Source organism: Paramisgurnus dabryanus, chromosome 1 (assembly GCF_030506205.2).
Source record: "Paramisgurnus dabryanus chromosome 1, PD_genome_1.1, whole genome shotgun sequence".
Classification (NCBI taxonomy): Eukaryota; Metazoa; Chordata; class Actinopteri; order Cypriniformes; family Cobitidae; genus Paramisgurnus; species Paramisgurnus dabryanus.
Window position 1 is genome coordinate 42,875,817 of NC_133337.1, and position 22,597 is coordinate 42,898,413.

At 35.0% G+C, this 22,597-nt stretch overlaps 1 protein-coding gene across 1 annotated transcript in view; it reads right to left on the reverse strand.

Moving 5' to 3' along the window:
* The window catches only part of cdh12b (cadherin 12b), a 176,555-nt gene that overhangs the window by 9,699 nt on the left and 144,259 nt on the right, over positions 1–22,597 (reverse strand). Inside the window, exons 7-10 of the mRNA XM_073815067.1 lie at positions 21,680–21,933; positions 14,799–14,935; positions 5,852–5,973; positions 4,270–4,387 (exon numbers count right to left, since the gene is read on the reverse strand). Of these exons, the coding sequence (XP_073671168.1) occupies positions 4,270–4,387; positions 5,852–5,973; positions 14,799–14,935; positions 21,680–21,933 (631 nt within the window). The remainder of the gene's footprint in view (positions 1–4,269; positions 4,388–5,851; positions 5,974–14,798; positions 14,936–21,679; positions 21,934–22,597) is intronic.

A 22,597-nucleotide genomic window follows, 5' to 3' on the forward strand; every position in this document is an offset into this window, starting at 1 on the left:
AAAGAAACCATAGGAATGAATTTGAAGACTGTCATCTGTCCTTAATGTCTTTGGGAGTTTGGGTTTTAATTAACTGTCAGAAGTTAAGGTACAAAAGCTGTCACTAAGTACAACTTTGTACCTATAGAGTGCATGTTAGTATATTTGTACCTAAATGATGCATATTAGGACCGTTTTGAATCGTGCAGTCCCAGTGACAGATTTTGGGATGGTGAATGCTTGGGTTTGGTAATAGGATCAGAATGGGTTTTCATGATGTTATAGATGAGACATGCATGCAATATACAATAGGCAAAAACACATTACATAGTGCGTCTTTCATCAGTACTGTTTTCCATTGATGGATTTCACAATTTTTATATTTTCTGCATTTCGGATTACACTTCATACATTTTATTCTTGGATTGTCTCATCTGGGAAGGATGTGCTGTATGATTTAAATACCTTGTTTTTCCTCTTGGACTTTATGTGCAGTGATCCCAAAAATGTTCTGGACACTTATATAGCATTTACAAATGTACGAAATTCATTCGATAACAAAATATCAAACCAATTGGCATTTGGAAATAAATGCTACCATAACTTTTCTCAACTATCTTGACATTTCTTTGCCATTTTTTAAAATTTCTTTTACATTTTTTTTGTGAATGTAGGAATCACTGGTAACACTGGTGTTCCTAAGACTGACATGACACGTGCTATGAGCATGAAGGAGATTTTATGCATGTTTATGACAACATTCATTTAATTATGTCATTTTTTATGCAAATATGACATTGTTTGAGATGTCTTTGTTATGACAACTTGGCATTAATCAATACATCATAACTTGTCATGACCACTTGACATTACCAAGACAACATAACTGACCACTTTTTACCAGTGATACAAATCAAATTTGTCATTAAAATGTCATTAAGTGTTAATACTCTGTCTTATAGTTTTTTAACAGCGTCATGAATATTTTTCTTGACCTCAACTACAGTGGTACAAATATAATTTGTCATTAAAATATCATTAAGTGTTAATACTCTGTCAAATTGTTTTACAGAATATTTTATATAAATATTCTGCATGTGTTTAAGAAATAAAATAAATGATCCAATAAAAATGATAATTAATATTAATTAAATTATATTTATTGCATTTGGAGACCGATTCACATAAAATTAAATGAAAACAGTACAATATTGCGTAACCATGCAGCGTTGGGTCAATATCATTCGAAACACAGTTAATTACATGAACATAATTAATTTTATTTAATTTAATGTTTTGTTAATTTTTTCTTATGTCAGAAATTTCCAAAACCCTCTGTGTGAGAAAGAACAAGTTCTGTTAGTTGTCAGTTTATTGTGCACATACATAACGTTAATTATAATATTTTGATGTGTCTGTTGCACTTTGTTATGGTATTTAAAAATATTTGACATAGTATTAACACTTAATAATATTTAAATGACAGTTTAATGTAATGTTAACCGATAAAGTCGTTTTATTACGAAAATGTACTGTTATTTTAATAATCTAGTTTTATGTTTCCTATTATTTTCGGGGCATACAGTACAGTATAAACAACAACTAAAATATTTAATATAAAGGGTTTCTGGTTGCAACTTTTATTAAAATATTAGTTTTTTGACAAATTCCCTATCTAATTCACTTAAAAAAAAGAAAACACAGCGCACACATCACTACCGCACGAAGCAGGTGTCCAACTTGACAGCTCCGTCTTCAGCTTATCCCTCGACTGCAAGCGGCAAACCACACCGATCGGTCTGCGCATCGCCGCATGAACTTGAACATTCCTAACACCTTTCTCAGTTGGTGGACTAGCATTTAATAACAACTTTAAAATTAAAATACTGACTTGCTGAGCATATTAAACATTAAATATCTTCTGATTTGTTATAATGTGATTGGATTATGCAGATTCGACATGCATGCAATATATAATTGCACAAACATATTACATAGTGCGTATTTAATCAGGACTATTTTCTATTGATGGATTTCCTTTGTTTAATATTCATTTCCCCTGACATCCTCCATTTCAAGCTTACACTTCACACATTTCATTCTTGGATTGCCTCATCTGGGAAGAAGTGATGTATGATACTAAGACAGTCTAATTTTTCTGCATACTTTCAGAAATGCCTTTATGTCAGAAACCTGCTCATGATGCATAAAAATTAGGCTGTAGTGGCCCAGCGCACTAAATCTTCCCACCTCTCTTTCTATCCAAAAAGCAACGTCAAAGAAAATAGTTTTCACAAGAGTCTTTGCCTTGCAGCAAACTCCCAAACCAGATTTAAAACCAATAAATAATGTAGATGTTCATGTAAAAAAAAAAATTAGCGTGAAGTGCTAGGTGTGTTTAAGTCTAAAGAAATGACATGTTGACAAGGGTTTGTTTGCAACAGCGACTGCATGGTGCTGGCGTGCATGGGCGTAGATTTAGGGTGGGACGCTAGGGACATGTCCCTAGCAATATTCAGGGAAGACTGAATTGTCCCTAGCAATAATTTCGACCAAACAATTAATCTGTATTTATATATAACCACTAATGTCCTTCTTATTCTTGTGTTTTCTATTTTTTACTTATTATATTTTTTTCAGGAATCATTTAAATGAGACTAGAAATCTTTTGCAATCCCGTTCTGTAAAAATGACGCTCTATGTGGTACACAAACGGTTAACAACTTTCGTTCTCTGCAATGCCCGCCTCCGTAACTCACATCGCTAATATGATTGGCTTTGCATTTCTTGAGTCCCGCCTCTCTAATCTTATTGCTAATATGATTGGATTAGCATTTCTTGAGTCCCGCCTCTCTAATTCACATCACTTTATGGGCTTGTCTTTACTCGCTACGTGTGATAGGATGGTTTCACTTTGTACAACGCGCCAAAGTTCACTCAAGACGCGCGTGATTATTCGGGCTACAGGTAAGTGAGGAAGAAAGTATTATTATACCCACTGTAACTGTTTCATTCACAAAATACGGAACAAGTTGTGTCACATAATGATTCAAGGAAAGTATTTTCACCAATACACGACAATCCCATGTTAACCTGAGGAGTTGCAAACTTTTGTCAACCTTTTATAAATGGGGTAGCAAGGTTATTTAGGGGGTCCCTAATCCCTGAAACATCCCCAACATGGTAAAAACATGAATTCATGTCATGATTGCTGAATACTTTACATTACTGCACTGTGGTCATTACTTGCACAGATGTAGACATAATGTAAGGTTGCATTTTAAACTTAAAATTATTTTTTTTCACACTGATTAACTGTCTGTTAATGAAAAGAAGATTTAATGTGAACTACAGAAACGTTAATAAACGTTGTTCAGGAAACAGCATGATATACATACCATCTTCAACACTGGGACTTTTTTGGCAAATTTAAATTAAGAATTAAATATTAATTGCATATTCTTCAATGTTATAAAGTAAATATGGTTATATCTTACAATGTGATTTTCTTTTTTTTTTGACAAAGACTTAAACAGTTACTGTTTATTAGGCTCTAGGACATAACGAATTGTTTATTATAAATTTGGGATGGCCGGGGGTGGAGAGTCAGATGTTACTGAGTAAAGTGCATACTGAGTTGTCTGTTGTTTGTGTCAAGTAAACGGTGATAAACAGTTTTTGCAATGCAACCATTTTATTTATGTCCCCACCAATGCCAGAATCAAACCTACGCCCTTGCTGGCGTGCCTTGACTTCTGTCACTATGAGTTTATGCTGAGAGCATTTTCTTGATGTCCTGAACGTTTTCACCAAAATCTTGCACATTACGGGCTAACCTGTTTTGTTCTGTTTTCGCCCTCAGCAGTAAGTATCACCTTGTCCCAGTAAATCATGTCTTAAGAGAGCATTCGTGCCTGAAGTGAGGACAGAGATTCCCAAAGGCCCAAAAAGTGCATCTATATGTGCTATCTAAAAGGTAAGTGAATAACAGTGTTTCTCATATACTAGCAGAGAAGAATAATGTTAATAAATCTGTATGTTGGGAACCAAAATGGTTCTGCTTTGAGATTGTTTTGAAGAACCTTTCATAGCACCTTTATTTTTAAGAGTGTACTTGCATACCAAATTGCCAAAATCAAAAAGTGTGCCATGCATTAGATTCCCAGCATAAAGCTTTATGAAAAAATGTATTTATGTAAATTAAAACTACTTGTATATTTCTAGTACATTATTTTAAAAAAAGAAATCATTGCAAAAGCTGTGGAGATGATCAAATAAACCTGGACTCACTTCCAAAGTCTCTGATGGTGAAATTTTTGGTCTTCACTCCTTCTTGAGGAGATCTGAAGGAAAATTGCTGGCCAGCTTGAGGGAGGTCTTGATCATTTGCACCGATGACGTGAATCACCTTGATGACACAAAATTATTCGAAACATTACTGACCTGTACAACTTATGAATTTACTTCAATAGTAAACCAATGAACAGACATAAATCAGTGTTTTTTTACCAGTGTAATATACAATTCACGAGGTTGCATTAACATGTAATAAATAGGGAGTGAGATATATCATATTTTGCCTGCTGTCCATGGGGAGGGCTCAGAGCTTGGATTTTAGCCCAAACCCAGAGTTTGCAGGGATGCTGCAAAAACTGTCACGGGATGGATGTGAGGGAAGGCTATATTATATACTGTATATAGACACCTCCTCACACTAATTGGTTGGATTACATGACTATGTTCCTCCTGAACTTAAATAAACTAAGTGTACTAAATGTATTTAAATGTATGCATTTTTAATATGCAGATAAATAAATGTTAACATAATAAATTTACCTAATGTGTATCTATATCTACTGTGTATACTATCTAAGCCCAATTAATCTCTTTTTATGATTATAAATACACAAAAATTACAAACAGATCAATCTTATACAGTATATCTCACACAGGCAATGGCACTGCTTACCCTCCTGCTGTCATCACCTGTTGTAAAGCTGTCATGAGCATCACAGGTGCATGCTGGGTAAGATGATTAGCACTGCGCTAATGCATCACTTACCCACACAAGCTCTTCCTGTCTAATGTATCAATTAAACTGCACAGACAGAAGTATTTCGTATGCAACTTCCCGACAAAAACAGATCCTTGTACAATTAGGATCGATAATTAAATTGCATGCTTACTATAAGTAAAAATCACTCATGCATGCCTCAAGTGTAGCAAAAAACACGTGACCCTGTCTGTGAAATCCAGACTGAAGTCTTACAATTATGAGATTATAAGATTACCCAGTCAATATTAAATATATCAAGTTTATATTTGCACAAAATTACCTTTACATTATATAGGATGTATGTACTATTTCTCATACCCATGCTACGGTTATGGATTTGAACAAACCCTGATACCTCAGATTGAGGTAAGGCAATGATTTTATGCCAAACAATTATTACATTTTCTAAAACATGCTGGGTTATTTTCATCCCATGGTTGGGTCAAAATAGGACAAACCCAATTGTTGGGTTAAATTAACCCATGCAATTTTATATTTGACCCAAACACGGATTAAAACAAAGCAGCATTTTGGGTCAAACCAACCCAACACATGGGTTTGTCCCTTTTTGACTCTATGCTGGGTTAAAATTAACCCATAATGTGAGTGCATGTATATAATATGTATATAAATGTTTTGTGCTTCAACAATATGTGTGAGCTGACAGGACACATTTGCACCTGTATCTAGAACAGGATATAGCTCACTTTGAAGATTTAATGAGTCTGGAGTCTGTCATATATCATCTTAAATGGGTCATTAGAGCAGAATTGGTTTTCGGCATGCAAACATGCACACGCATTTACATCAGCTTACCTGACCGGCTTTGGCGCTCTCGCACACGAAGGTCTCGTACGGCATGGCCAGCTCTGGTGGAAACTCATTAATGTCCAGCACGTGAACTGTTACGGCCACTTTACTGGTCAACACTGGGTTATCTACACACATTACAAAAACATAAGACTGTAAGACGGACAGCAGGAGGACACTTAACTTACTTATGTGACTATGGTAATTTAGACATGTTTTATTAGATTTTAAACATTGTGATTTAAATCTTTTCACCATTTCTAAAACCATTAATAGTCAAATAAATTATAATAAGCTCTTTGTGGATGTAATGCAGTTTATTTTGCATTTAAATGTGACATTTATGTCAAAATTAATATTTTTTCTTTAAGATAGGGTACCTTTCTTGATTCACAAAATGACCGAGTTTATCATTGAATTCACTGACACTTCAAAACTATTGAAGTGTCTATTGATGCTACTCGGCATTTTGCTCAATTTACAGCTAAGGTAATACTGCCACCATGTGGTAAAACACTTTCAAAGGGTGCTGTAAAATGTGTCAATGGACCACAAAACCGTCATAAGAAGCAGATGTATATCAAAAGCCAAAAATACATTGTATGGGTCATAGATGTTTTTTTTTAATGGCAAAATCATTTGTATATTAGGTAAAGATTATGTTCCATGAAGATATTTTGTAAATTTCTTACTTACAAAACTTTATTTTTGTGAGTGGATGCAGTTGTTAAGGATTAATTTGGACAACTTAAAAGGCAATTTTCTCAATATTAAGATTTTTTGCACCCTCAGATTCCAGATTTTTTTATAGTTGTACAATATCTCGGCCAAATATTATCATATCCTAACAAACCATATATCAACGGAAAGCCTATTTATTCATGATTTATAAATTTTAGTGGACTCTTATGACTTGTTTTATTTATTTTTTTATTCTATAATCTGCCTTTATAAAACCATTTTACTAAATTACATTGCAACAAAGAAGGAGTTTTTTATTGCTCCGAGGTTGCTCTTATAATTTAATGGAGTTCAATTTGGGTAAATTTAATGAGAAATGTTTGACTTCGTATAAAAAATATTCAATAATACTGTATAGACTTTTGATTGCAGACTTGACACATCTGAGATCAGTTTGTGACATTGTTGAGATCACTTCTAAAACTCTAATGGAGACATTTGTGAGATTTCTGGGTACAGGAAATATCTGAGACACAGCAGACTTGTGTAAACGTTTCCATTTGATCTCCTTTTAATTCCTTTAATTGAAGTCAGTCAGAAATAATTGAGATATTAAAGTAATCTTATCTGTAATCTGTGATTATCCAGGAAAGTTTTTCCTCTCTTGATCTTCAGACATCTATTGCTAGTGTTGTTGTTTTGTCTGTGTGAGCAGTGTTTATGTAAAGGGGATCGCACACCGGACGCGCAGCTCGGCGCCGCCTATCTGTCCACTGTGATTTAGAACACGGCGCCACAGAGCACCACTTACAAAGTTTCACATTTAATAACATCATATTTGTCCCAAATCGTTAGCGATTAACATTGGCTGCTAAAGTATATTTTGCATTTTAAAGTAGACGCTATCTGACTAAGCTCGCACACTTCCATTGTACGAAACCTCCGAGTTTAGACGCGGCGCTTTGCGGCGCTAAGCGGCGCGTCTGGTGTGCGACCCCCTTAAGGTATAAACTGTATGAGCGGAAGGTAAGATGACAGATCTGAACTCATTGTGGGTGACCTTGATAAGTAACATTCCTAGAGACACAACGTGTGCACATTTTTACTTTAACTACGGGCTTAGGAGTTACTTATTCTAGGTAAGTAAAATATTACTGTCACCACATCCAATCTCAGATCAGAGACATACACATTTATCATTAACACCACTAGCACCATTTCTGCCTATTTTGTGTGTATCCATTATTAGAGTTTTGTAAAAAAGTGTTCTGCCTAGCAAAAAAAGTATTTTACTTATACAAATTTAAAAGGATATTCATAAGGGTAATTATTATTGAATTTGTATAAATGAATATATCATCTGAACAAGCTGAATAAATAAGCTTTCCATTAGGGGTGCTTAACGATTAATCGCGATTAATCGATAGCAGAATAAAAGTTTTTGTTTACATCATATATTTGTGTGAACTGTATATAATAACTTTGTTTAAATAAATGCACACACATACATGTATATATTTAAGAAATGTTTACATGTGTATATACATTTGTACATTTATTTATAATTTATATTATATATAAATATAAATACCTAATATATAAATATTATTTTTTCTTATAATTATACATGCATGTGTGCATATTTATATATACATAATTATTATACACAGTTCACACACATATATGATGTAAACAAAAACTTTTATTCTGCTATCGATTAATCGCGATTAATCGTTAAGCACCCCTTCTTTCTATTGATGCATGGTTTGTTAGCAATATTTGGCTGAGATACAACTGTATGAAAATCTGAAATCTGAGGGTGCAAAAAATCTAAATATTCAGAAAATCGCCTTTAAAGTTGTCCAAACGAAGTCCTTAGCAACACATATTACTAATGATAAATACAATTTTAATAAATTTATGGTATAAAATGTAAAAAATATATCTTCATGAAACATGATCTTTACTTAACATCCTAATGATTTATAATTTTAACCCATACAATGTATGTTTGGCTTTTTTTTTTTCAAAAATCCTGTGCTACTTAAGACTGTTTTGTGGTCCAGGGTCACATATGTCAATAATCTTGACTCGAAAATGTTTTGATCATAACTATGACTTTAACTTGGATTTCACACTGTCACTGGGGTGGTACAGTTTCAAAAAGTACACTTTTGTACCTAAAGAGATGGTTTCCCGGACAGGGCTTATACTAGTCCCAGACTAAAATACATGTTTAAAATATTTAAGAACATCTTGTACTGACATCTTAACATATACCAGTGCCATTGGTTTGTCTCAAGATCATACCAGAGTTGTATTTTTTTTTTTTTAAAGTTTGTTTGTAAAAACTACCCAAATGTCCTAAGGCCTACAGTAGTCCGAGATTAATCTAAACCCTGTCCGGGCAACCGCCCCAAAGAATTTGTATTAGTACCTCAAAGATACACAAATGTACACATATATGTACCTAAATGGTACATATCAGGACCTTTTTAAGAGGTTCTGTCCCACAATTTATTCTGACAGTGCATTCAGAACAGTAAACCTTTCATCATCTCAGCTTAAGACTTTGGATAAGATGTTTCTGTGATACGAACCCTCACAGAAAAAATATGTAATGTCCATCCATTAATGTTAATGTTATTAATAAGAGTTATAATAATGTATTAAAAAATATAATTTACAAAACATTGCTATGCATTGGATACATTCATAGAAAGTACAATTAAAGCTTAAATAAATGTTTGATTATTAAAACACATTACAGAATTCATGATTTCAACACTGAGATTTTTCCACTAGATGGCACAGTGGTTTAAGGAAAGCAATTGCTTATTTCACTCTGCACCAACTGTAGGAGACACTTCCATGAAAAATGTCTTTGTAGGCTTTTGATATGGGCTTACTTTATGTTTATGCTATGGAATGAGTAATGCAATGTGATAATGCTCATTGCTTTCAAACCAATGTAAATGATCCTCTGGTCACATCATGAAAGGCTTTTAACGTTTGAAAGGTGGTCTGATTCATACTGTATATCTGAGCATGAAAACAACATTTTTATTTTAACTTTATAATCATGTCCTCAAACCTGGGTCAGATATTTCAAACGAGGAGTGGATTCTTTATTTTATTTGGTTATCTACTCCTGACGTATTGGTTTTAGGTTCATTGTAGTATTCGGATATCTATATTCACTGTCTCACAGGTAAACATGACTGTGGCATCATCGAAAAAATTGTCTCAGTCGATGATGTGAATTTGGGCAGGATTGTCTGTTGTTTGTCCAACCAATATGAGACAGGGATGGTAACACTTTATTTCAATAGTTCACTTGAGACATTTTACTAATTATAATAAACTTTGCAACTACTTATCAACTATCAATCGTTACATTATTGGTCTGCTTAATATCTATTAACACTTTATTGTAATGATCCCTCAACAAACATTCAACTGGTGCAACTTATTCCACTAACCCTAACCTAGTTCCTAATCCTAACCCTTACAGTCTACTAATACTCTAATGAAAGTTAGTTGACATTAGGTTGCAAAGTTATTTATATAGAATGTCTAAAGTGAATCTAAAAATAAAATGTAACCCTAAAGGGTAACAACTTTTTCTAAGTAAACTGTTTAAAACATTTTTATACCAAGCTGACTGTGTTGTAATTAGGATCACAGTGGGGATTATGTAAATCAAACGAATCCATGCATTTGCTGCCCTAATGGAAACTCGAGAAGTTTTTAGCGTGCGCAACAAGCGTTGCATGTTTTATAGCCGTGCTGACTCACACTTGCCTCAGCAATTTTACATTTAGTACAGTGAGTTATGAAATTCCAGAACATCTGGAAATCCACCTGGCGTGACATTAACATCGCTCACAAACACAAGAGAGGGAGCAGGAAAAACAAGAAGAAACGGTGGAATATGTGTTAGACTAACCTGGGACGCTGTTAAACAACTGTTCCCTACACCTCATAATCAATGTTTCTGATAGTTTTAAAAGCCTCTGAGCACGTTTTACAACACTCGATAAAGATAGTAAGCTTGTTACACATTTCTGGTGAATAAAGAATTACTGATGGCCATTTATGCAAATATATGGCTTGTTAAATAAATTCTGTAATTATGTCATTAACAGCTCCAAATGTTTAAAACGACTAAAAGTTTCAACAAACTAACTTTTATGCATGTGCAAAACTACGAAGTGGTCTGTGGGTTATCCAAGTGACTAGGTTATATGGTTTTAGCTCACATGACCCCTATAATGTGTGACCCCATGGGCGCCACTACCAATTTTGGAACCTATAAAAAGGATATGAGGATGGGTCCTCTACTAGAGGTCTTCACAGGTCTACTTAGATCAGAAAACCTGAGGTCCGACCCAAGACCCGAGTGGGTTCCAGTCGAAAAGTTTTACGTGTGCATCATACATGGTCGGTATAATATTAGCGATATAGGGTCTTGGGTAATACAAAATGAAAGTGTTTTTACGGAACAGACCCGAGAAGACCCGAACTATCTTGTGTGTGTGCGCATCAAATCCTTTTCCAACCCCTCCTCTTTTTGACAAAACAATGTGTGGCTGGCGGTAGGTTAATTTTCATTGAGCCAATACATTTTGAAGGCATATTTAAGAGATTATCTTGGTGTCGCCGTCAGATGAAAAGAAAATAATGGAGCAGTAGGCCAAATTGGTTGCGAGGCCACCAATGTTTCTTTCCGTCTGCACACATATTGGTGCCATTTACATTCGGGTCCAATCGGGTTAAAAGAAATTGCTACTTGGTCGGACTCAAGTCTAATTTTCTCAGGTTTGTCTCGGGTCAGGTCTATCTTTTTAAAAAAAAAAAATTATTTACGTCGGGTTTGGATAAAAAGTGATTCGGGTCATTTCGGGTTGGGTACATTTCTTTGGAACTGAAAAGACCTCTACAATGCCCATGTTATTACTAATAAAATTTATATTTGGGGGTCTCAATAGTGCTTGGGCCCTTGTCTATACCTTCCCCCCCTAGTGACGCCCCTGTGTGACCCTGTCTGTGAAATCCAGACTAATTCCTCATAATCCAATGCAGACGGATCTCACGGATAGTCGTGTTATAGTCACAAAAATTTGAATAATTTATTTGTGTCCATGGCACAAAATTCTACTTTTTCATGCCTTAAGCACGAATGTCTTTTTAGTGTAACTCGCAGGAATTTCTATAAATAGTTTTTCGTGTCTGTGGCACAACTGTCATTTTATGTATTGTTTTATCATTGTTTTTCGTATTTTTTTCCCATTGTCGTTTGGGGTTGGGGTTAGAATCACTTTCTGTTACATTTTTAGATATCCTAACCCAAACTCAAACTACAGGCGAGAATAGTTTTAAAAGCAAAAGAAAAACAAATACATAAAAGTACACCTTAACCCAAACCCTAAATCTAACTCCAACCCTAAGCAACAATGATTTAAAAATAAGGGGGAAAAAAGAAAACGACACATAAAATCACACGAAAAAGAAAGTAGTGCCACGGACACGAAAAACTATTTCTAGAAATTTGTGCGAGTGACACGAAAAATACATCCGTGCTTAAGGCATGAAAAAAGCTAAATTTCGTGCCATGGACATGAATAAATTAATAAAATGTTTTGTGACTATAACACAACTCTCCGTGAGATCACGTTGTCCAATGATGAGAACAGGAGCATCAAAGTTTGATTTTACATTAATTTCAATCTTTGATATGACCTTAAATATTTTTACATAAGTTACTTTATATTATGTACAGTAGGATGCCGGGTTTACAAAGAAAGGGTGACAAATGTGTTTCTCAGAGTGTGTTTACATGACTTTATCTTGCATTGATGGATCACAACAAATCCCAAATCAGGGGTGTCAAAATAACTATTAAAAAGTAATTTGAAATGATTATTTTTGTGCTCAGTATGCTTAAAAAACAAACCGTGCAAGAGAATGTCTTTATGAAAATGCCACATTTCTGGATTTAACAGTGCATATTATTAAACCATGTAAAGTGCTAGACATCTAAAATCTAGGCATAAGAAAGTAGAAAAACATATGAGCAACCACATAGTGGGACATTTCTACTTCAATACTTTTTTTTTGTTCAAAATTCAATGACATCCAGGTATAAGTTATGAGCTCAAACACCCGCTCAGAGTTCAACAGGACTGCCGAAACAGAATGTGTGATAGTGAAAAATACATATTAATAAGTACGAGGAGTCTGACACACGGTGGACAATTCCCACAGCAGAACTGAAGTGAAGTTTAACAGCCCTGACTTCTGCTGGTCTCTCCCAAATTAGCTCCAGAAATCACGATTAGCATTTCACCAGCGTAACCTTGAGAGACAGTAACTAATAAGCGTTACCATGGTGATAGCAGCTCAACTTTTAATGACCCCTCGTCCTCATTCCATCTTAATGAATGGAAGTCGGCACGTTTGTAATTTTGATGGAGTATCACAGAGCCTCCAGGATAATGACATTGGCGACTTCTCAGTGGATCTGATGGCTTGATGACGATGGATTTGCTTGTGGTGATATTATTTACTGTATGGGGGTGGTTTTTTTGTGCATCAACACAATTGAAGAATGACATGTCTGATCATCTTTCAAAAAGCTTGCAATATAAATCTTTTAAAGTATTGATTTTCACTCACAACTTATTTCATTTCTGAAATCTGGTGTATTTTCTGATGAAACAGGATACTGAATAAGAAAAAAAAAACTTTAGAAAGGGGCTTGATTTTATCCATTGATAACTGATTGGATTGTAATAACTGATTACAAAATCAATTGCATATGAACAGAAAAGTGCATAAATTAAAACTGTTTTGATTTAATATGGACAAACCCAACCATTAAGGTTTAAATTACCCAATGCTAGTTGTTTCAACACGTTTGGGTTAAATACTGTATGGACATTTGGTTAACTCTTTCCCCGCCTATGATGAGTTATCTCATCAATTAAGAGAAAACATTTGCATGAAAAAAAAAATGTGTTCCTGATGAGTTTTTATGGTAATCTTTAATACCGCAATTATCCACTAGATGGTGCACTCACACAATTGAACTGAAGCAAAAAAAAATATTTATTAATTTTACACTCCGTGTATGATATGATTATCCTTCCGAATCTGATTTTTATCAAAATTTCTTCACAAAAATGTAATTATTTGAAGAAAAATACCCATATTTAAGAGTTTATAAGCAGAGACATAAATGTAGGATGAAAAAAAATTCCTGTTTTGTTTGTTTGTTTGAAAGCTTTATTGTTTGTTTGAAGTCTGTTGTTTCATTTGATATATTTGAAGAGTTTCGTTGCAAAACTAGATAAATCCGTTTTTAACATTTTGTCAAAACATGTTTATTATTATGTTATCATGTTATTATTTTGTTTTATGGTGCTACTTAGCTGTATTTTTTAAGTTATGAAGGTTTAAATCAAAACAAACCAACTGCAGTTTAATTGATATTAATTGGAATGCACAACCAAAAAAAGAGATTTCTGAAAAATAAAAAAACGGAGTTATCTCGTTTTGCAACGAAACTCTTCATTTGTATGTTTATTTTCAACATAAAAAAAAAAACTTAAAAAAAGGCTGGTGGGGAATGAATTAATTTAAACCTTGGTAACTTTTAACCAACTATGAGTAACAAACAACTCAGCATTGAAAAAACCCAGTCAGAAAAATTGTCTAAATATGTATCTCAGCCGACACTCTTTTAAAACGACACCTTTGCACTGAAGAGTTCATATTAGTACCACGGAGCTACATATTTGTACCAAATGTATACATATATGTACCTAATTTTACATATTAGGAGCTTTTTGAAGGGTACTGCTCCAGTAATCAATTTTTCTAACAGTGTATAGTTCACGATGTTAGGGGGTTTTATAATTCAAGATTAATTTGTTTCTATGAAATTTTCAATGCAATGCAAGCCTCTTCTATAATTGACCAAACTAATGAGAATCAATTAATCTGCCAGCGGTGTTAGAACGTGGGAATACATCAATTGTTAAATTTAGGAGGTCAAGGAGACGGGAAAGTCAGTGTGGTAATGATACATATTTCAGAAGAGTCATCGTATTTTATGAACGCTCATAAAAAAGCCCACAGACTTAATGGAATTTGCCACTGACTGACTGCACCGTGATCGGGTCGTCGTAAATCAGTTAGCGAGAAATACCCACATATTAAAACAATCGTATTTTTATGATTCGCTTCTAAGGTTTACAGCTGTACTTACTAACTTTAGTGGCCACGACAGAAATGTTGTGCTGGGCTATACTCTCCCTGTCCAGAAGCTCATTGGTTGAGATGGTTCCTCTGACGGGATCGATGTCAAAGAAGCTGTCCAGATCACTCTTCCAGTCAATGGAATACCTAAAGAACATAGCAGAAAACAAATTATTTATTTAATACTGTATGTGAACATATGAGACCCTGTCTAATCCAGGATAAAGTCGTATAATCTAATGATGAGATTAGGAGAATCAATGTTTGATTTCAATTATTGATTTCACATTGATTTTAATCTTTCACATGATCTTAGTCAGTCAGTATTAAATATATGAAGGCTATATATTTTACAAAATCTTTTTTTCATTATGTAGTATGGGTTTGCACATACTGAGTCACGTATGAATGGATTGTGGGCTGTGTGACTTACTCATGACCAGTGTTGGGGGTAACACATTACAAGTAACATGAAATTACTTTTCTGAAGTAACGAGTAAAGTAACACATTACTTTATAAATGTACACATTAATATTTAAGTTACTTTTTTAAAAAAGTTATGCAAGTTACTTTTCAGTTTAATAAATACGATGTTTTTTTTTATTATTACTGAAATAAACTAAACGTTGTCACATATACCCCATTCACACAGACCTTTGGTCCGAGAAAATACCCGTAAAATTGCCAGACAAGCTTCTGTGTGAACGCATACACGTCCCGTGAATCTTCTAAGATCGTTGCCGGAAAGAGGACCTAGTAAGATACAGTACACGGAAAATCCTTTGTGTGAACAAGAAGCCGAAACAATGCCGTAATGGGCGTGTTGTAGTGAGGACGCGAGCGTCATCACAACAAAAGTTATGGTTCAGATCCTTACAACGAGATATAACATGCATATAAACATCCACTACGAGAAATGTCGCAAACTAGATTGAAGCAGTTATCAGGAAATGATAAATGAGACGCATAAACAATGACGCACGTGCCATAGTGAGGAGGTGCGTGTCATGGCAACATGAAGTTGGTTCAACTCTTTAAAATGAGAGATTAACAACATTCACGACGAGAAATGTCAGCAAACTTTACTGAATCAGATATCAGGTAAGTTAGCTCGTCATTTACTGCGTTGAAACGGAGATCATTCAGCAGCATAAAAGAATATCTCCTCACGTGCTCATTTGAGCTTATAATAAATAGAAATGCCCGCGTCTCATCCCAACTAGTCTTATCATAAACAAAAAAGCACGCGAGTGAGAGAAATAATAAATAATATGCAAACTTCAGACGCTGCGTAGAAGAGAAGGCAGGACTTTAAACAGATCACGTCTCTTTCCGGGACCTTGCAGATGCCAGCAAATCATGGCAGTGTGAATGAACAAAAAAAATCAAACGATCCCAGAAAATTCCAGGATGCATTTTCCGTTTATTTTCCGGAAAGTCTGTGTGAAAAGGGCTATAGTTTTACACACTCTATGGGTGCGTGCCCAAGCGGGAACAGTTTGAGTTACCCCGGATTTCCACCGACTGCGGAACGGCTGCGGATCCGTTGCGGAACGGCGGCGGAGTCAATCGGTTTCCATTCAAGTCAATGTGTGTATTTCCACTGACTGCGCTCCGAATCCGTCACAGCTCCGGCCATCCGCAGCCCTCCGGCACAAATACGCAGAGCTTCTATTTTTGACGGATGCCGGACAGCTCCGCAGGGCGGAGCTATGACTTTATCGCGTGATCATAACTGAATTCACAAGAACTCGTGTTTTTTTATTAAATCTTTGCAATACAAACATTACAAACACACACAAATAAAGTCATTAATACTGAAACAACAAATAATAGACAGGAACAGAGCCAGGGGCAGTTTCAAATAAATACATTAAAGATAGATCATATATAAATGTTTTAGCAGCCTTCTTATTTTTTGAATTTTGGATGGATTTGATGTACTGCTCTGTCTACGCGAGATCTCGTGTTGTGATCTGGGCTGGTTTGTAAAAACGTCATAATTTAACGGCATAATGGGCAGAGACAGAACTAGGTATCGCGCGATCATCACGTGAATTTGTGAGACCTCATGAGTCCTCGTCACTTCAGCACGCAGCCGCTCTGCAACAAAAACGGAACTGGTGGGTATTGACGGACGGCAGAGTGCGGAGACGTAACGCAGCGGAGCTGATCTGCAGCCGCTCCGCAGTCGGTGGAAGTCCAGTTAGAAATGAAGATGACAGGCCAGAGCTTGACATTTTTGCGATGGAAAATGCCAACTTTTATTCATAAAAAACACCTGCAAGTCCTGAAAGAGATCAAGCCTCAGCCAACTAACTTAACACAAAAGTAACTTAAAAGTAATGTAAGTATTACTTTCAATTTAAAGTAACGCAATTAGTTACTTTTTCTGGGGGGGTAACTTAATATTGACATTCATGACATTCAATTCTGTATGTGTTGGGTCATCACTTGGTCTCCACTGTAAAAGTAAACTGAAGTAAAGTTTAGTACCATAGATGAGGATGAGAATAGTCATTTTATTAACACTGTTTAAAATGTGTTCCTAGCTCAGTGGTAAAGTATTGTGTTAGCAGCGCAAAAGGTCATGGGTTCAAACCCAGGGTTCACCATATGTAATGCATTGTAGTGTAAGTCACCAATAAAAGCATCTTCCATATGCAGAAAGGTGCTATGTGATGTCATAGAAGAACCATTTTTGGTTCTCCAAAGCACCATTCAGTTAAAGGTGCTTAAAAGAAACTTTTTATTTTTACCTTTATATATTAAAACACAGAAAGCATTTAAATGGATGAATGCACATTGGACATTACCAGAAGCAGTTATTATAATTTACAAAGTTTAAAATATGGATATTTTTCCTAAAAAAAAATGCATTGATTGCCTTTAGAAGGCCCACTGGAGCTGTGTGGATTACTTGTGTGAACTTTTTTAGGCTTCTCTAGTCCTGTTTACTACCATTATAAAGCTTAAAATAGCCAAGACATTTTCTAATATGACTCCGATTTTGTTTTTCATATTATGTATCTCGTATGGAATTTATTTTTCAATTAAGTATCCCTTTAACTTTCCCCGCCATTGACAAGTTTTTCCAGCAATCCATATTTCTATTATCCACCAGGTGGCGCTCTTACCCAACCAAACAGTAATAACTCCATGTGTGGTGTCATCCTTGCTCTGAATCTGATCTTTATCAAAAGTCCTTTACAAAAATGCAATTTTCTCGGCTTTTTGCTCAAAATTAATTTTTGAAGAAACCTAACCATATTTGAGAGGTAATAAAAAGAGAACAAATAAAGAGAGCAAATAAAAAAAAAATTAAGCAGAGGGTCTGTAATTTCATTTGATAAATTGTATGTTTATATATTTAAAGAAGCACATTTTCTGAAAGGCATTAAACTTTGTGAAACTTTTTTTGTAAAACACTGGCAGGGAAAGAGTTAAGGGAGTTAAAGGATATTAAATGTAAATGTTTTCCTATGGAAACATACAGCAAAAAAAAAAATGGTTCTTCTATGGCATCGTGTAGCATCTTTATTTTAAAAGTAATGTACAAACTATAAAATGTCACTCTGGATAAAAGCTGACAAATGCATTCAGAAAATCAAGTCAGAAGTTCACAATAAAATGCTTGACAATTCCATATTTTTTCCTTTTGCTTTATAGTTCCATAAATAACCTTTAACCCCCGAAGAGCCTTCAGATATTTGTAAAATATGAAAAGCTTTTTTTAAGAACCTTAATGGTTCTTTAGGGAACCAAAAATTGTTCTTCTGGCATCACTGTGATCCTACTGTGACACAATATGTTTTAAATCGTGTATAATATAACCATTTTCAGTCTATTTTCTCTTCTCTGTGATATCGCACAGTGCTCATTTCATTTGAATCAGTCATGCAGCGGGTTGGCATAAAATATTACGTACTCTAGTGAATTGCTATCTGTGGTCCAGTTTTAACCAGCTGTTATGATAAGCTGTAGTAATAGCCCAGCAACCTTGTTAACAGACCCCATAACCACTCTCAGGGGGTACTTTACAAGTGTCTTGCAGAAGCTAAGCACCACATTATGAATAAATATGAATTTACATTAAGATGGTTAGTTGTCGAGCTTCTTCAGACCTTATAACTGAAGCATCTTGACGTTTCGGACTCGTTGCTTTTTGCAACCTTCTCGACTTTGGATGCACTAATGCAGGTTGTTTATTTATTTGTAAGCTGACCTAGAATTGAGGTAAGAGAAATGTTGCGACGGCTGTTTATTTTCTTCATTTCAGATTCCGGCTCGGTAAATGTACCCGAAAGGTGGTCGACAAAAATACATCTGAGGGTTTATTTGCATTGGACTCTCGACAAAAGCCTTTGATGTTGTGATTTTAAATTGTTAGGGGGAGTCAGCAGCTATAGGAGCAGAATGCATAGAAAACAAATAATCAATTTGTTCTCATTTTAATACAAAATAGATGCAAAAATAGGAAGACTCCAAGGTTCTCATGCGCATGAGAGAGAAAACAGACTGATGCTTTCTGGCATTGGTCATCATAAACTACTTTTTTCTGTCCTTGAAGGCCAAATGCAGATCAAAAGAGATTCAGAGGCAGATCACGCAGTCCTTTTTAAAATATAAAAATGTTCATTATACAATTTTCATGTTTTATTTGATCTTCAATCAGGCCGTTTTTTGCTGCGATGTTTTGGGAATGTGTGTTTTTCCCAGAATCACAGAAATGTTTGCTCATTTCCAGTTAGCAAACATTAACCTTATTTATCCGGGGAAAGCCTTTTCGTGACTTTTTTTACACGGCAAATGCTGTTGCCTCAGGAAATTAACAAAAAACCTTCAAACTGATTTTCAATATGCTGCTCCATTAATCTTTACAAGATTACAAAACAAACACACTGACAAACAAATTATTCATTGTGGAAAGTAGTTAGAGGTCCCTTGTCTATACAGATCGATGAGCCAAAACATTGAATTTGTCTTGTTTTACCAACTAACATAACCCTTTTCTTTTCTTGTACTGTAGGAGGATATCAGTTTGTAATGCAGTCTGTCTGCTAAATAAATGAAACGTTACCTCGTATTCATAAGCACAACAAGACAACAAGGGTCAATATGTAGTCAATACTGTAATAACCAAATGCACATTGGAAAATAAATGTACATTGCAGTGGTTTTAGTGACTTTGTGCTATATTATAAAAATGCTGGTAATATAATTAATAATTATATAAACATTACAACAATTATTGATTTTTAAGTCAATGGAAAATGAGAGCCCATTTCTTAGTGAAACAAGATATTCAATAAGAAGAACCCACAGGGCGGATTTCAGGAACAATTGATCGGCTCAAAAAAGTAGGCTAGGCGTTACATACCAAACTGGAGCCATGTGGTGGGAGAAAAATATATGATTTGTTATTGAATAACATACACAGCATTATAAATAACATTTCTCCTGTATGGATTTTTTTTATCAAACTTGTCGCAATGCATTGTGGGATTGCCCTCTCTGCAAAAGATGCTGGCAAGCAAAGAAATCATCCTAGTATATCAGTACATATTTGTCCTTGTGGGACTGTACGACCTCCTTTGAGTGGTTTAACCTAAGAAATTATTTAGTTTAAGTTCACTTTTTGACAAATTTGTGTCTTTCATAAGTCCATCAATTTCTGCCAGCTATTTTGCAACCCCTGTAGTTCGGAAAAAGCTTTGGAAAAACTGCAAAAACTTTCGAATTACAGGGCACTTTATCTGTTTTGCCTCCTGCATGCAGGCCACATGTGGTGGACGCAGCTTTTAAAAGCTTTGTTTTCCTCGCACGGAGACTCATCAGGGACTATTGTTTCAGATGAGAAAGTGCACATCTCCATTGAACAATGTCAATGTTACAGTACATTGTTTCTAAATAATTAATCAAGAAAGGCAGAACAAAAGGACAATGTTGCACTTTCACACACACAAATCTTTCCTTTGTCCATTTTGCTCACTTATTTTGTTTGTTTATGAATATTTCATCCGGTATAACGTTTGATGTATGAGGCTCTTGGGTAGGTTTGGGACCCCGCAGTGGTGCATCAATGGTCTTTCTTCTTGTGAAACTTTAAAAGCGATGTTTTAAAGTGTAGCTTTATAAAATAATGGACTATAAACCTAAGTTAACTTTTAAACATCCATCTGTTTTACCGCCGTGAGGAAGTTATTGTTTTGTTGGGATAGTGTCTATTTACAGACATATAAATGTACGCTCTCAAAAATAAAGGCACAAAAGCTTTCACTGGGCAGTATATATGGTGTACTTTAGTACCTCAAATGTTGGTACTTTAAAATGTACATATTGGTACCCCAAAGGTATATATCTGTTCTCAAATAGTACATATTAAGACTTTTTAAAGGTACCATTATTTCTGAGAGGATACACACACAGTATTGCAAAAGTCTTACAAGCTACAAAAAATATAAATTAGAAATATTCATATATCCAAATATTTCTTCCCATTAAAGGCGGGGTGCATGATCTCTGAAAACCAATGTTGATATTTGAAATCACTTAAAAAAACACGCCCCTACCCCAATAGAATCTAGACCTTCTTTTGATAGACCCGCCCCACACATACGCAACCCAGGCAAAGATTTCGGTTAGTAGACACGCCCCTTACTGCTGATTGGCTACAAGTGTGTTTTGGTACCCGACTCCCTTTTCCAAAGTGTTTTTTTTTTTTATCATGCACCCCGCCTTTAACTGTTAATCAAGTAAGACTTTTGTATGAACAGAAAAGGATGCCCCCCAAAATGACACAAGCGAAGTGATGCCACTTTCAAGGGCACACTATAATTGCTTGTTATATTAGGAAAAACAGCAATCCTCTGTGTGCTACATTGGCGTACCTGACCGGACTGTTTCCCGCATCCAGATCCTGTGCTGTTACAGCTCCTATAATTGTGCCTTGTGGCGTATCCTCGTAAACATCCATTGTGTAGGAGGATTTGCTGAAGACCGGAGGCTCATCCACATCCAGAACATTTATTTTTACAGTCGCAGTGTCTTTAAACGGTCCGAAACTGTGAAACCGTGGATCCAAGTGTGCGTTTGAAGCCTCCACTTTAAATGTATAGGCTTTCTTTGTCTCATAGTCCAGTGGCTGAGGAAAGAGAAATAACAGAGAAGACAATAAAAAGAAAGTGAATATTTGAACACATCTGTATGTAACAATTATTCATTTCACTACATTAAAAGCCAACGTATCCAGCCAAAAATATATTTTAGTTTATGTACAGAAAAGCAGTGTCATTTTTAGATATTTTAGCTTTTGAAATTGACTTAAAACAAACCCTAGGTTTTATCTCAACGTGTTATTTCTACAAAGCAACCCATTTAGTCATATTTTCCTTAATCTCCAAACAAATTACCCAAACAATAAGATTAGATTGAACTTTATTGTCTTTGTGTACAGTACAGGGTCAATAACGTTGACATAAAAGTGCAAAAGCAATGTGCATATAAAGGAATTTAAATATATGTATATACAATAAAGTTTTAATGGAGTGTAGAGATATGAGGTAGAAAAGCATAGACCAGTGGCCGGTTGCATAAAACTTTAAGACTAGTCTTAAAAGTTAGTCATAATTTTTTTTCTTCAAGATTGATCATAACTGTTTTAAGTATGTTACATAGAAAGGTAGATTAGTCTAATTTAAATCCATATAGTTAGACTGATTGGCCCTAACTAATTGCTAGTTAGTCAGAATCATTCATAAGACGCAGTCTTAATGTCACGGCTATGTTTATGCAACCGGCCACAGGTG